The following is a 14,073-nucleotide window of genomic DNA, read 5'->3' as shown; positions in this document are numbered from 1 at the left end:
AAATTTACTGTAAACATCACAACGTTCTCCTTCGTATCTCGTGCCAAAACAATCACATGTCAAGCTGTTGTAATGATTGACACATTGACTGCCTATAAAACACAAGTTCTCTCTCGTCCAACATCTAGAAAAAAAATAATAATAATAAATAATAGTAATTATAGAGAATGGTAAAGTGAAGTCGATGTAGAGTAAAATCACTGAGGGATAAAATTTCAAATACTTGTTCTTATTTATTTATTTAATTTAGTGAGGAATATGATTTATGAAGAATTATTTATGATCTATGCAGTTAAATATTTACTTATTGATACAGCCTTCTTTTACATTCTCATGTTTGGTTGCAATTAAAGGTCTTATTGGCAATAAATCACTTGCTGATTTTCCTGAACTTAATACCATGTCCTTAATACATCCTACAAAGGATTCAATTATATATTTAACACCGTGCAATCTTTCTTCTGAGCTCAATCCTGAAAAAAAATTTATTTAGTGTTAATTTACAATAATTATTATTACTCTGTAAAAAACCGGAAGTTAATTCAGATTTTATTTATCAGTTTTGATATTAGAAATAAATGTGGACTGAAAATTTACCTCCGATGAGAACGACGGAAGCAAGATCTTCGGATACTCCGTAATTAATTACACGTTCAAGTACCTCAAGAGTAGTTTCTTCTTGTTTATCATCGACTCGGGCTATTAGTTTGGCCCCGTGGACGTCAATGCGCACTAAGACACTGTGCCATTCGTCCCGGTTGAGACCTTCACCGACAGTTAAGCTAGTGGAGGCTTTGCCAAACACATGGACAACTTTAAGCTGCCCTTTTTCTACAATAACATACAGCGCATAAGGATCCAAACTTTCTGGGCGATCCTTCACACTGTGATAGACTAACAGCCCATGGGGTAGCTTCGTACGAAATTGAAATGATATCTCGCGACATAGTCGCAGTTGAAACGTTTTTATACCGCTTCCGTCTAATTGAATGAATGTGTTGCTTTGGGCAAACATAAATGTTTTTTCGTAACCAGATTCCATGAACGTTAATTCCTAAATAAAATATTTTATTTGGTAATAATTTTTTTAAAATTATTGATTTCAATGATGAAATTAATTTGAATATTTTTAAATAGTTCAAATACAGGAGGGGTAAAATGGACCTTCAAAGAAAAAATGCCGATTAAAATTTTTTTTTCTGACTCATTAATTAATACAAAACAAAAGTTTTTAATTGCAGACAAAATGGACCTTTACAAAAAATTTTTTTGAAGCTGATTCCACATTTTTAAATTTTGGGTAGCCTAATTAACCCTGATTTGTTATAAAAAAAAATTTTAAACAGTTTATTATTTAAATAAATAATTATAATAATACCTTTCCTCTTTTGTGCTTTGGCACCGGTGGTCTTGTGGGCTCTGGAGGGATAAATGTAGGTGGAGGAGTACTTGGTGTTGTTGTCGGAGGAGTACTTGTCGTTGTAGTGCTGGTTGTAACAAAAACACTTCCTTTTGTTACCATATAAGACGGCAGAGTATCTGTATAATAAGCAAAAAAAGCAATTACTACAACATAGTCATGTTTAAATAATATCGCGCCACAAATTCCAAAAAGACATATTTTTCTACGCTCTTTTGGCTTTGGTTACTAAGTTTAAAACCAATAGGGCGTATAATTTCATTTTTAATTGCAAATCATTATTCTAAACTTGACAATTTAAAAAAAAAATTGCGAACCAAAAGGGCGTATAATTTAAGCCAATGCCCTTTTGGCTTTCAAATTTTTTTTTTAAATTTTTAGCTACAAAATAAATTTACAAAAAAAAAAAAAGGAATTCCTGTCAAAAGAAAAATTTTTTACTATGAAATGAAAACGAAAATTTTCTGAGGACTAGAAAAAATTTCTTGCCGCAAAAATTTTGTCTCACCCCAAGAAAATTTTTGTTTTCAAACTTTAAAAAATTTTTTGGGTTAAGTAAAAATTTATTGCGACAAGAAAAACTTTTTTTCTGTGTATATAAATATAAGTCATTTTGGAATTAGTAACGCGATATTTTACTTTTAATTACTAATAAAATTTGTAAAAAAAAAAAAGTTCTTACAATTTGGACCACCGATACAATAATGAAGGCATTCGAGTTGCGAATTGAATCTGTTTTCGTTTCCTAAACATCCTCCGTAAACAAAAGTCCGGCATTTGTTCTCCGCTTTGTTGAATGTCCATTTGTGTATGTAATACTTGCAAGGGCCCGTATCTGTTTTTACTAAGCACCGATCGGGTAACGTGCGTCTTGTTGTCGTTGCTATTATTTCTGTTTCGTCGATTAATTCCATTTCTGACGAGTCTGTAATACTTGGCTCCACTTTCAGTATTACGCTCAACAGACTCAGGATCATTAAGACCCCCCTCGATTGTTTCGTCATCGTTCTTCATTCGTTGATATTCTTCAAAACAAACAAAACAAATAAAACGTCATAAATTATCATCAATATATTTTTTTTTATATATCATCATTTATTATTAAAAAATAATTCGCATGACTTTTGAACCCTGAATTTTATTGTCTCTACTATTACTTTCTTTGCTTGTTATTGCCACCAAAAAAGGCTGAGTCATAAAAAAATAACTAAAGCTCCGCAGTTAAAGTCGTGCAGGTAATCTCAATGCATTAGAAATTCCAAATGGGTGATTCGAGTAGCCGTATCCGTTGCTGTTGTACAGCAACTAAACGAAAAAAATAAATTCCAAAGTTCATTCTTACTGATCATTGATAAGACTTGCACGTGTCTAAGGGTCCAAAGAAATAACTACATCTGTAGCCTTTAGTTATTTTAAAGAAATTTTAAAAATAAATTTTCCTTGTACATATTAACATCTTTTTGGTATTCTGGACCTGTCACTCAACATAAATTTTACAATACATGGAAAAAAAAAACAACAACACCCACGTACTGGACAGTCCCAAAAGTTAAGAGATAGGATTAACTCGTTAGCATGTTGCTTCCGGTGTTTCTTAATTCAATTTAAGGATTAAATGGTATATATGTATAAGTATGAGTAACTCAGATGTTTATTTACGATTGCCAGTTATAAATTTACGACTTCCGCATATATAATAATGCAACTTTTCAAAAATACCGATCGCTATCTTTATTGTAATCGGAAGCTTGTATTCAGAATTAATAACGCGTTTAGATAATAGATTAAATACTCTAGATATTTTTGTTTATAGTACGCGGTATTATTGTTGTTATTAATGCTACATTGTAATATAGAACGGATTGATAAAAATAATAATAAAGTAAATATTAATCGTTATCTGGCGAGATAAAATAGTACACACAGATAAATTGTTATCGAGTTAGAAATAAGTAATAAGGTATATATTTATGAAAGACAAGAAGACTATAATGTTTCATATATATATATTTTTTAAAATTTTAAATGACAGTTGTTCATTCGGCATATATATTATATTTACTGTAACCATGGATTGATAAGAAGTGATAAGGATCCCTGGCCTCGAGGGCACCAGCGATTCGATTATTCTCTCTCGGGGATTATAAATATTGTGGGTTGTGTATTGTGTATATAGTATTTATTCCCATAACGGATAAAATTCATTCTTAGGTATAACTTTTACTATATACTACTACTATCCATCTGATGCATTAGAATAAATGATTATTTTTATTATTTTTTTTTATTGTATTGCCAGTTTAAGAGTTATTCAGAATTAATTGGATGGGTAAGTGTACGAAGAAAATTTTATTATACAATACTAAATTTTGAATTTCGGTTATTTGAAAATTATCATGAAATTAACAATTTCCGGATCGTTTATCGATAAATCAATTAGAAAAATAATAAAAAAAAATAAAACTAAAAATATGCATTTGTAGAAAATTTTAAAAACTATAAGTGCAATTTTTCAAAATATTTTTTTTTATTATTTATCACTGTGAAAAAAAAAATCAAAAAATTATGAGATGTCGGCTAACCAGTATCATAAATTTTTTGGTGGTAAAATAATTAGTTTAATTAATGAGAATGATAACAGTAAGAGTTTATGGTGGTGAGGATTACTATCGAAGATTCTAATTGTTGTCAAGTTATTAAGAGTTACCATGCTGATAATAGTTATCATCAGTTAAGATAATAAAAGTTATAATTTCTATTGCAATTCAAATCGGTTATCTAATAATTTAAATATTACTATCCATTGCAGTTTGAAAATTTTATGATCTGATGATAACTGACTATAAAATTATCTATTTATTTGATGCATTAGAATAAATGATTATACGGAATTGTTATTTATTTTTATTATTTTTCTTTTTATTGTATTGCCGGTTTAAGATTTATTCAGAAATAGTTGGATGGGTTAGTATCCATTCTTTAGACTTTAAAAAAATATTGTGGTAGTATACTACTGTGTATACCCTACGGACGTGTTGTCCTGTTGTGATAAAATCATCAGGGGAATTACTGGACTCTGAGTTGTTAAATAAGTATTGCTTGCCGCTCCTTACTCATGAAATAAACATGGGCCAATCTTTGTACGGTAAAGGCTTAAGAGTTAAGGTATGGGATGGGAGTATGGTAGTTGAAGATTAGATAAAAATTATAAAGTATCAGATGCTATGGTTAAGAAATAATAAATAAAAAGAAGTCATAGATAAATGGTAGTATATAAAAAATAGTGTGAGAAAAAATCGCGAGGGTAATGTAAAAATTAAAATGGTAGTAGAGGAGAGAATGGAATGGAGAAGGATGTCCACGGGACGAATGGACAGCCTCTTAATAGGTTACTCACGACGAGTCATGTGAGTCAATTTTCTCTTGGCGTGCCAGGCCCTTCCTCAGATGCCCGTCAATTGAATCCGAGGTTACATACATGGGTTACAAGATACGTCTGTCGCTCTTCTTTATATGTAGACTATGACTCGGTGTCTTTTAATCGCTTTGTCAAGCTCTTTTGCTTCCGAGGAATCAATTTTTACTGCCACTACTTCCGTTAAACTTTTTATTTATTTTATTGTTTTGATCATTTAATAAGATTGGTTTCATTTTTAACTAGGACATATCACTGTAATTTATTTAGTCAATAAAAAATTTTGTTTTTTTATTTATGACAAATAAAAATTGTCTGAAAAATAAAAATTAATTTTTTATTTCATATATTTTAATATAAATTATTTATATATATTTAATTTTTTTACATATATTTAATTTTTTATTTTATATATTTTAATTAAAATTTAATTTTTAATTTTTCATTAATCTGATCAAAGAAAATTTTTTCAATCGCATTAAAAATAATTTTCATTTAAAATCCGATAAAATTGTTTTTTTTTTTTTTTTTTTTTTCACAGTAATTGAGCACTTTTTTCACGAACTTTTCTCTCTATATATTTTAGATAATTAATATTAATTTCTTCTAATAAATATTAATGTGTTTTAGCAAATAACTTTTGTTAATTTATTTAATACTGATCAATAAATAAATAAAAATTTATTGTATTTGAATAATTAATTATTTCCATTTAAATAAAGCGGCCTTGTTTGTGTGATCAGGTGTTATCAAAATATGAATTATTGCTTTGACATAAATAAGCGATACACTATCATCATATAATAATAGAATTAACTTAATATAAATAAGAAAAATAATTATTTATTAATTAATTAATAAGTCAACAATTAATTTTTTTTAAATTTTATTTATTTCAATGCCGTAGACGTGATTAGACTGATTGATCTTCAAATCTAATCAGTTTTAAGTCGTGAGATAATTTTGTTTACATACTTGTGATATATAGTACACATATATTTATCTATACATTAATTTATCTGCTAAGAAAAAATTTTCCCTAACGTAGGAATCATTATTTACTTTTTTTTAAATTTTGTGTACTTATAGCGGGAAATTTAAAATGTAAGTTTTATCTAAAAATCAAATATTATTATTAAAAAAAAAAAAGATTAAATATCCCTAAAAAAATATTATTTTTTTTTCAGAATAGTAGAAATTTAGTATGAAAGAAAAAATATCGAGTATCGGAAAAGGAATTTTAAAAGGGTAAATAAAACCTTGAAAAATACGTGCGTGGTCCAAATGATGATAGATTTGTCGACAGGAAGTGACGTCAAGAAGTCGTTTGTACATAATATTTCATGTAGAGGGTAGAGTTGTCTGACCAAGACAATTGTTATATTGTTATTTAAAATATCATTTAATAAATATGTACCTTAATTTCAAAAGCCTGTGACTTACTAATTTTCGAATTTTTTATGAAATTCAAATTATTGAATTTTCTCATAAATTAATAATACACAGAAAAAAAACATTTGTAACAATAATATTTTATCGGGTAATAAATTGATATATATTATTGTATTTTCATATATTTAACGCGAAGAATCTTTTTCATTTTTTTGACAAAAAAAAATTGAAATTTATTCCAATAGTGAAAAAAAAATAAGATCAGCATTTTTTAAAAATAAACTGAGGTTTTTTTGATTGAGAAAATGACTTTCCCAAGTAGCACCGAGACAATTTTAAGATGTCATAAAGATGTTTTTTAAAAGTACGACAAATTTCGATCAAAAAATCGTTTATGACTTATTTGTAATTAACTTTTTGCCATTACTGATGTCAAGTCTTTTAACCAGATATTTTTTTGTTTTATCAACATTTTGGTCCCTTATCAATGTCAAAAAACAGCCTCCAAATTTCTATCTTAAAGATAGACATCTTAAAGATGTCACAATAGTCTGCTACTTAGATTGCATAAAATCTTCAAATTTTTTAACTAAAATTATACAATAATTTAAAAGCTTTCTTTTTTTCTTGTAGTGTATGGTCAATTGGAAGCAACCAAATATATATTATACCGACAAACAATATTAATTTGAACACTTAACTTAATAATGTAATTATCAATATCATACATTATATTATTATTGATGAATACGATCTACAACGTCCATGTGCACACGAATGTTATCCGCGCTGTCGATGGCTGAATGCTTTGTCCATCAGCCAACCAGACAGTAATTTATTAATGTTACTCTCCGACTGTACGATGTCATTCTCTGTCAAGCAACAACAACCTCTAAGTTATTCATCCCGGTTTATTGACTTTCATTGCGAGATCTCAGCAAGACCCAACTATTTTTTTCCCTCATTTTTATTACAACTACATAAGCAACATTTTATTATTTTATTAATACGATCATCATCGACAGAACTGATAGGTCTCATTGCTCATTGCTCCGATCATACAGACGTAAATTTAGTTCACGGTACAGATATGTGCAAAGTCAAAGTCCGAGTGTCAATCTTCGGTCTGTCTAATTATTGACATTTAAATAAAAAATTATACATTGTATGAGGACTTGTACAAGACAATCTGGTCAAGTGTACAATTAAATATAATCATACAGTCCTTGTACTCTCTTTGCTCCCTTTACTTTGTTCTGCTCAGTGTGCCAGTCCAGGCTGTGGCCTTCTTTTGCTACCCGAATCAATATATCGAGCCCGAGTGCCCTGGTTACCAGCTTCTACCTCTCCATGTCATGAACAGATATAACCCCATGTCTATACATATTAATAATAATTAATTTTAGTATTTATTTATTTAAATAAATTACTATTTTTAATATCACACAAATTAACGAACAAAAGTTTTTTATTTCAAGTTATCAAACTTTATTTATTTTAACCTCATACTCAGTGATATTTTTATCCTCGAAAAAAATTTAACCAGTAATGTGTATATTTATTTTTATATATTTTTTTTTTAATAGCAAATTAATTTGTCACTGTTCATTGGTGCCTGATAAGTAGGAAGTAATAAATGAATTGTAAATAAAAAAGCTAAGTCGCCATAACCAGTTGATTTAAGAAAATCTCTGGAGCAAATTAACCGACAGAAAGTGACGAGTCTGATCATTTGTCCAGCGGAAGTTGCCCGTGCAAATTGAAAGAGACAAGAGTAAGCATCAAGTACCATACCTACACTACCATCAATAACGACTTAACTATATATGTATTTATGTATATATGTATATATACTACATCAATTACTCTATACTATGGACTACAGTATCCTCGACACGTGAGATGAATTTGATCATGATGCGTATGCCTTTAAGAGTTCTCAAAGCCTTCTTTTTAAAATGTCTTATAGCTTAGCATCGGCCATTCAATGATCGTGACGGTACTTTTAACAAGGATCACGACCAGGCGGCAATCTTTTGTTCAACAGGACAATAACATCACGGCACGCGACACTTCATCCGTAGATTGTTGATAGATAAAAACTAAACGGTGACGAATTGTTGAAGAAAAAAAATTTATATGGACAGAAAAATAAGTATTAAAAAGAAGATATAGAATGATACGGACACGTGAGGTAAAAAAAATCAAATTTATTTTTTTATAGAAAAACAGGATATCCTGGAATAAGAAAAATTTTTCATTATAAAGTAAAAACAAAAATTTTATTCATAAGAAATTTTTTCTCGTCTTATAAAATTTTTTTTTGGTTCAAAAACTTTTTTCTCCCCTGAAAAAATGTTCTATCGCTTGAAGAAAATTTTTGTTTTCAATTTATAGTGGGATAAATTTTTTGCACCAAGAAATTCTTCTTTTCTATGATCAAGAATTATGATACTGAAGTTAGCCGACGTCGAATAATTTTTGGATTTTTTTTTAAACAATAAATTACTAAAAAAAAAATATTTTAAAAAATTGCACTTGTGGTTTTTTAAATTTTCTACATGTGCATATTTTTATCTTTATTTTTTTTTAAAATTAAGTCGTTGAAACAAAAATTCGAAAATTTTTAACTGCCTGCTAATTTCAGTATCATCCAAGAAGTTAGAAGGCAATTAACAATTTTCGGATTTTTTTGCAACAAATCAATAACAAAAATAAATAAAATAAAAATATGCACATGTAGAAAATTTAAAAAACCATAAGTGCAATTTTTCAAAATATTTTTTTTTTCATAATTTATTGTTTTAAATAAATTCAAAAATTATAAGACGTCGGCTAATTTCAGTATCATTCTTTTCCATGTGTAGAATAAATTTAAAATTACCAACATGTGACTCAGAGTCATATGTTGAGACTTTCTTCATACTCCCAAGATTGCTATTATCGTAATTACTTGAAAAAAACACACATAAGTGTATTTATTTATTTACAATAAATTATAAAATAAAATAATATGAAAGTAGTTTGATAAATAAATCGCGACATGAAGTCGCGTGACCGGTTGTTAGAGCACGTGTTCTCTTACTTTCAGTGGCTACAATTTTAAATTTCTTATGTGAAATTGTTTACTTATACTCAGCTAACGTAGAATATTATAATTGATACGTAATTATTTTTTTTGAATCAATTAATAATCTGTTTTAATTAACTTGTTAATGCAATCAATAAATAAATGTTTGTTTTAATTGCGCCGGCTGTAAATTATTTGTACTGAAAATATTTTCAATAACGCACGTAATTAGGATGTTAAATCACTGATGAGTTGATTAATAAACCTCTGTATGTGTCTATTGCGTGCTTAACTACTCGATTGCACGAATTATATATGATGTACAAGATAATTCATAGTTTTGACGGTCATTTTGATTACTATTTATTCTTTTAACTTACTTTATTATTTAATTAAAGTAATCGAAACAATTTTTTTATTTAAAAACTTTTTTTTTATTAATTTAATGGATTATTTTTAAAAATTATTTTTTATTCATCTCATTTTAACTTGCAGTTTTTTTTTTTAATTATTATTTTTAAAAATAATTACTTACAACGTCATGCGATACAATGAGCCTGGTCTCTTATTTTTATAAATTTTTAATAAAGTCACTGGAGATCGATGGAGCAGAAAAAATAGACACATTCACAATTCATATCATAAAATAATATTTTAACACTTAAAAATAGTTTATATATATATATATATTTATTTTTTAAAAATATATCTTAAGTTATATGAATTTTTTTATTTAAAAATATCTGTATTAATATATATATGTATATAACACTAAACACTATTTTAAAATTAAATTTAAATGTTAATACTTGTAATTATCGAACACTAGTGTAAAGTATATAATTATTTTTAAAAAACTAATTAATCAGCTGGAAAAATATTAAACTTATATTTAAAAATTTTTTTCAGTTTTAAAAATGATGTTCGATTGAAACTTTTCACTGTCAATTAGACAATTAAAATTAAAATAAATGATTAAATTGAATGATCAGAGCTCGCGAAGCAAGTGCGCGGCGCGACGAAATCGCGCTCACGACTGACACATCTTTGAAGCGTTGCGTCTATCGTGCAACTGAATGTTACGGTGGTTCCCCTCCACCCACGCAAGGACCAACTGTTGAGAGAGAGAGAACGACAAGAGAGAATGAGAAGAGAGACGAGTGATAAGGAAAAAAAGGATGCAGTTTACGGTAAAGGAATCAGATATTTTTTAAAATAATTTTTGAAAATTTTTAAAATTCGTATGTTATTTTTTTGCAGGTAATAGGCAGTTGATAATTGTACAGTAATAAGTAAAGATAAATCTTAAAAAAATTTTTTTTATCTGAAGCTGTACGTTGATTTATAAGTAATATATTATGAAAATAAATCAAAATGTTTAGACTACAAAAGTGTAAAAGGTATTCTAACCCTCGAGACATTTCTTGGGGAGATGATACAGAGGAGATGGTATTCGTGATGATAAATAACGTGACAATGAAATAATGAACAAATTGACCCTTAAATGCATCCCATTCGTTAGCCCGGGGAACTCGAGTCGGAAGGTCGAATGTTAAAGAATCGCTGCTCGACGTTAAAATCTCATCTAATATATAAGACATTTATTATCTAACAAATATATATATTTATATACATATATATCTATACGCTATTTTATCAAGGATAAAGTAATTTATATTGTCATTTGATATCAATAATTGGATAATAAATAAATAAACAACTAAATTATTTTTAAAAAATAATTTATGCGGGGTAAGACAGTCGTGCCCAAATTTTGAATTTTTTTTCGGTGTTATGTAGATTTTATCTACGAATCATATAATTTTTTTTATTGATTAGTGTCTAGTAGAAAGGCAGCTCCAAATATTTAATCGAAAAAATAAAAATTTATTTACTATTTAATTTTTTCAATTCTATTCAAAAATTAATATTCGAATTTTGATGTAATTAGAATATTGAGAATGTATTGAGCAAAAAAAATTATTTTAATTAATAAAATTTAGAGGAAATATAAAACGATTTTGAACTCAAGTAAATTTGATAAAAAAAAAAAAGTCATATTATCTCATTATTTAACAATAAAAAAAAATTAGGTAATGATCTGGATTATCAGTATTTCAGAATAAAGGAAAGACTGATATAATAGATGAATTGTGAGTGAGGTCAAGGCGCGCATAATATCCTCAAGCTTCCTTTTCTGCTTATTCTTACCCACGCAATAGTTTTGCGCGAGTTCACCCACGCATGCTCACGTGTTTATCTTAATACTCTTATTGCTAGCTTCTTCATCATCTTCATATTATTTATCTTCATTATCGTCTCCTTAACTTTAAACTCTTCCTCTATCATTTACTTGTCTATTTCTACCAAGAAATTTAAGATCTTAAATATATTTTATTTTTCTCACTGATAACTCGCGTATCTTTTTGTGTGTCAAAGACATGTAACACTTGACACGCCTAAAAATTTTTTGCCATATCAATATATTCATATACACACTTACATATATGTACATATAAAACGTCAGATAAAATAAGAGAACGAGAGACGATCTAACGGTGTAGTCAAATGACAAATTGTTTCCTGAATAAAGTACTCAACTGTAGGAACGTAACTGCTCTCCTGGCTCTTCACTTTACTTCCATTCCATTTCCATTCTGTTTCATTCAAACATATATTGTCTCTGCTGAAATTGTTTTCGAGCAAGGCCGATTGTGGATAAGAATATAAGTCTATTCTTCCGTCAAAATTTACGTACATTATTTTGCTTTGTAAACAATTATTTAATATTGTTATTAAAATCATTTAACAAAATCAAATAATTCATGAAATTAATATTTATCACAATAAAGTTAATTACTTAATTAAAATTAGCGTTTCATGTCAGCAATTAAATATATTTTTTAATTTAAATTTTCGTAATTATTATCCAAGAAATTTTTAAATTCCAAGTACTGATGATTTTTCTTTTTGGAATTCCGGAAATAATTTTATTTAAATTATTCGCGGTTTTTTTTTTTACGAAATATACTTAAGGACACGCGAGAAATCTTGGGAGTCGATATTAATTGTAAAAAAAAAATTATTTCAGTAATTTATTATATTTTTATATTTATTTCTTCTGTTGAATGGAGAATAATTTGTTTTTTAAACTTCCCGCCATGAAAATTTAAAATTTAAAAAAAAGGGGAAGTTATTGCTTTCGATGGCATTTTCGAAAATCAATTTTTTATCAGCAGAAAGTTTTTAGGCTGCCTACAGGGTCAACTATTTTGTAGATTTTTTTTTTTAGCTCTATAGAAAGTTTCCTTGTACTAAAATATAATTGTCGTTAATTGTTTTGTATTAATTATGAGCGACATATAAGATGATCATTCTAATTAAAACTAATTAAATGAGCGTAAATCGGTAAGTTGTAAAAAGTGAGGCGTAAAATTGTTACTGCTATGCACTAATCATTGCTAAAATGTATGACCTATAATGTGCTATTACGTCAGATATTACACACTGAAAACAAATATAGTGTTAAGAGTAATGTGTGACAAAAAATTCTCAAGTGATAATAATTGGAAATAAATTTGAGTTTTTTCTTTTGTCAGTCTATAAAATTTTTAAATCTTCTCATTTAATTAAAATATTGAGAGCAATTTTTTTTAATCTCCTTATTGAAATAAAAAATATACAAATAAATGATTATTTAAAAATAGGTAGATAATCTAAATGTTATTTATCATCAACACTATTGTTATAAATTATAAATGTTTTTATTGGAACCAGTGATTCACTTAAAGAAATATTTGACTCGTATTATCTAATATATACACTCGTATAGATAGTGCTTTAGTTTTTTATTTTTTATTAATGATTCGCTAACAATGTTAATTTATGTATGCATATAATATAAACACAAGGCAATGAGGTTCATATAACACTTGTGAAAAAAATTTAATTCAATATTTTTTATTATGTAAGTCGAGTGTAGTGACATTATTTTTAAAAAAACTTAAAATTTCATTTGGCAGCCATGAAATTTATTTTATATTCAAAATTTAAGATAAGAAAATTAATCCTTATTTTATCAACTTATAAAAAATCCGAAAATTGTCTACTAACTTCAGAATCATACTTTATGGCAAATTTTAAAAAAACCGCGAATGAATACAAATGCTTCTTCAAATCAGAATTCGCGTTTTTTAAATTCTTAAATTCCAGACAGTAAAAAAAATATATCATACTATTGTACAAAAAAGATTACAGTAAAAAAATATCATTTTTCGTATTCATGCCACGTTATTTTTTCATTCAAATACTTGTTTCAGCAAAAAAAAAAAATTCACTTGTTGAAAAATTAACATACAAAAATAATTCTTATCTTCACAAATAAATTTTCCTATTTTTACATAAATTTGAATCTCATAGAATTTATAAATAAAAAAAAAAAATAATTTTTTTTAAGGTATATTATTTAGCCTCGGGCAATCTCGTATCCGGCCAACATTCAAATTCAAATTCAAATTAACTTCTTATTTTTTAAATTAAATCAAATTCACTTAAAATTAGATCGAATTCAAAAATTGGCGGCAAGACGAATCTCAGGACCAAAAAACCTCATACTTTTTGTGTAAAAAATTTTTTTGGCACCAGGATTCGAACCCGCACCCAGCCAGTAATTAAAAAATTTTTTGTAAATTCTTCGATACGACTAGCGCCACCTATCACTAAAAAAACCAGGCTAGTTTCAACATTCGATAAAAACGTCAACTTTTTTACCAACAT

The 14,073-nt window shown here is 27.4% G+C and overlaps 1 protein-coding gene across 7 annotated transcripts in view; it reads right to left on the bottom strand.

The window, feature by feature from the left end:
* The window catches only part of LOC103577482 (axotactin), a 95,013-nt gene that overhangs the window by 10,615 nt on the left and 70,325 nt on the right, over positions 1-14,073 (bottom strand). For 4 of the 7 annotated variants that reach the window (XR_008403611.1, XM_008558134.1, XM_053738730.1 and 1 more), the window contains exons 1-6: positions 9,833-9,990; positions 2,103-2,445; positions 1,379-1,539; positions 598-1,054; positions 305-473; positions 9-124 (exon numbers count right to left, since the gene is read on the bottom strand). Coding sequence is in view for 6 of the 7 variants with exons in the window: in XM_008558134.1 (XP_008556356.1) it covers positions 9-124; positions 305-473; positions 598-1,054; positions 1,379-1,539; positions 2,103-2,424 (1,225 nt within the window). In the remaining variant the exon portion in view is untranslated. Of the gene's footprint in view, positions 1-8; positions 125-304; positions 474-597; positions 1,055-1,378; positions 1,540-2,102; positions 2,446-4,817; positions 4,863-9,832; positions 9,991-14,073 lie in introns of those variants that run through there. The other 3 variants (XM_053738729.1, XM_008558132.2, XM_008558133.2) reach the window with 2 other exon arrangements.

This window comes from Microplitis demolitor, chromosome 4, assembly GCF_026212275.2.
Source record: "Microplitis demolitor isolate Queensland-Clemson2020A chromosome 4, iyMicDemo2.1a, whole genome shotgun sequence".
Classification (NCBI taxonomy): domain Eukaryota; kingdom Metazoa; phylum Arthropoda; class Insecta; order Hymenoptera; family Braconidae; genus Microplitis; species Microplitis demolitor.
This window is presented reverse-complemented; position numbering and strand designations above follow the sequence as displayed.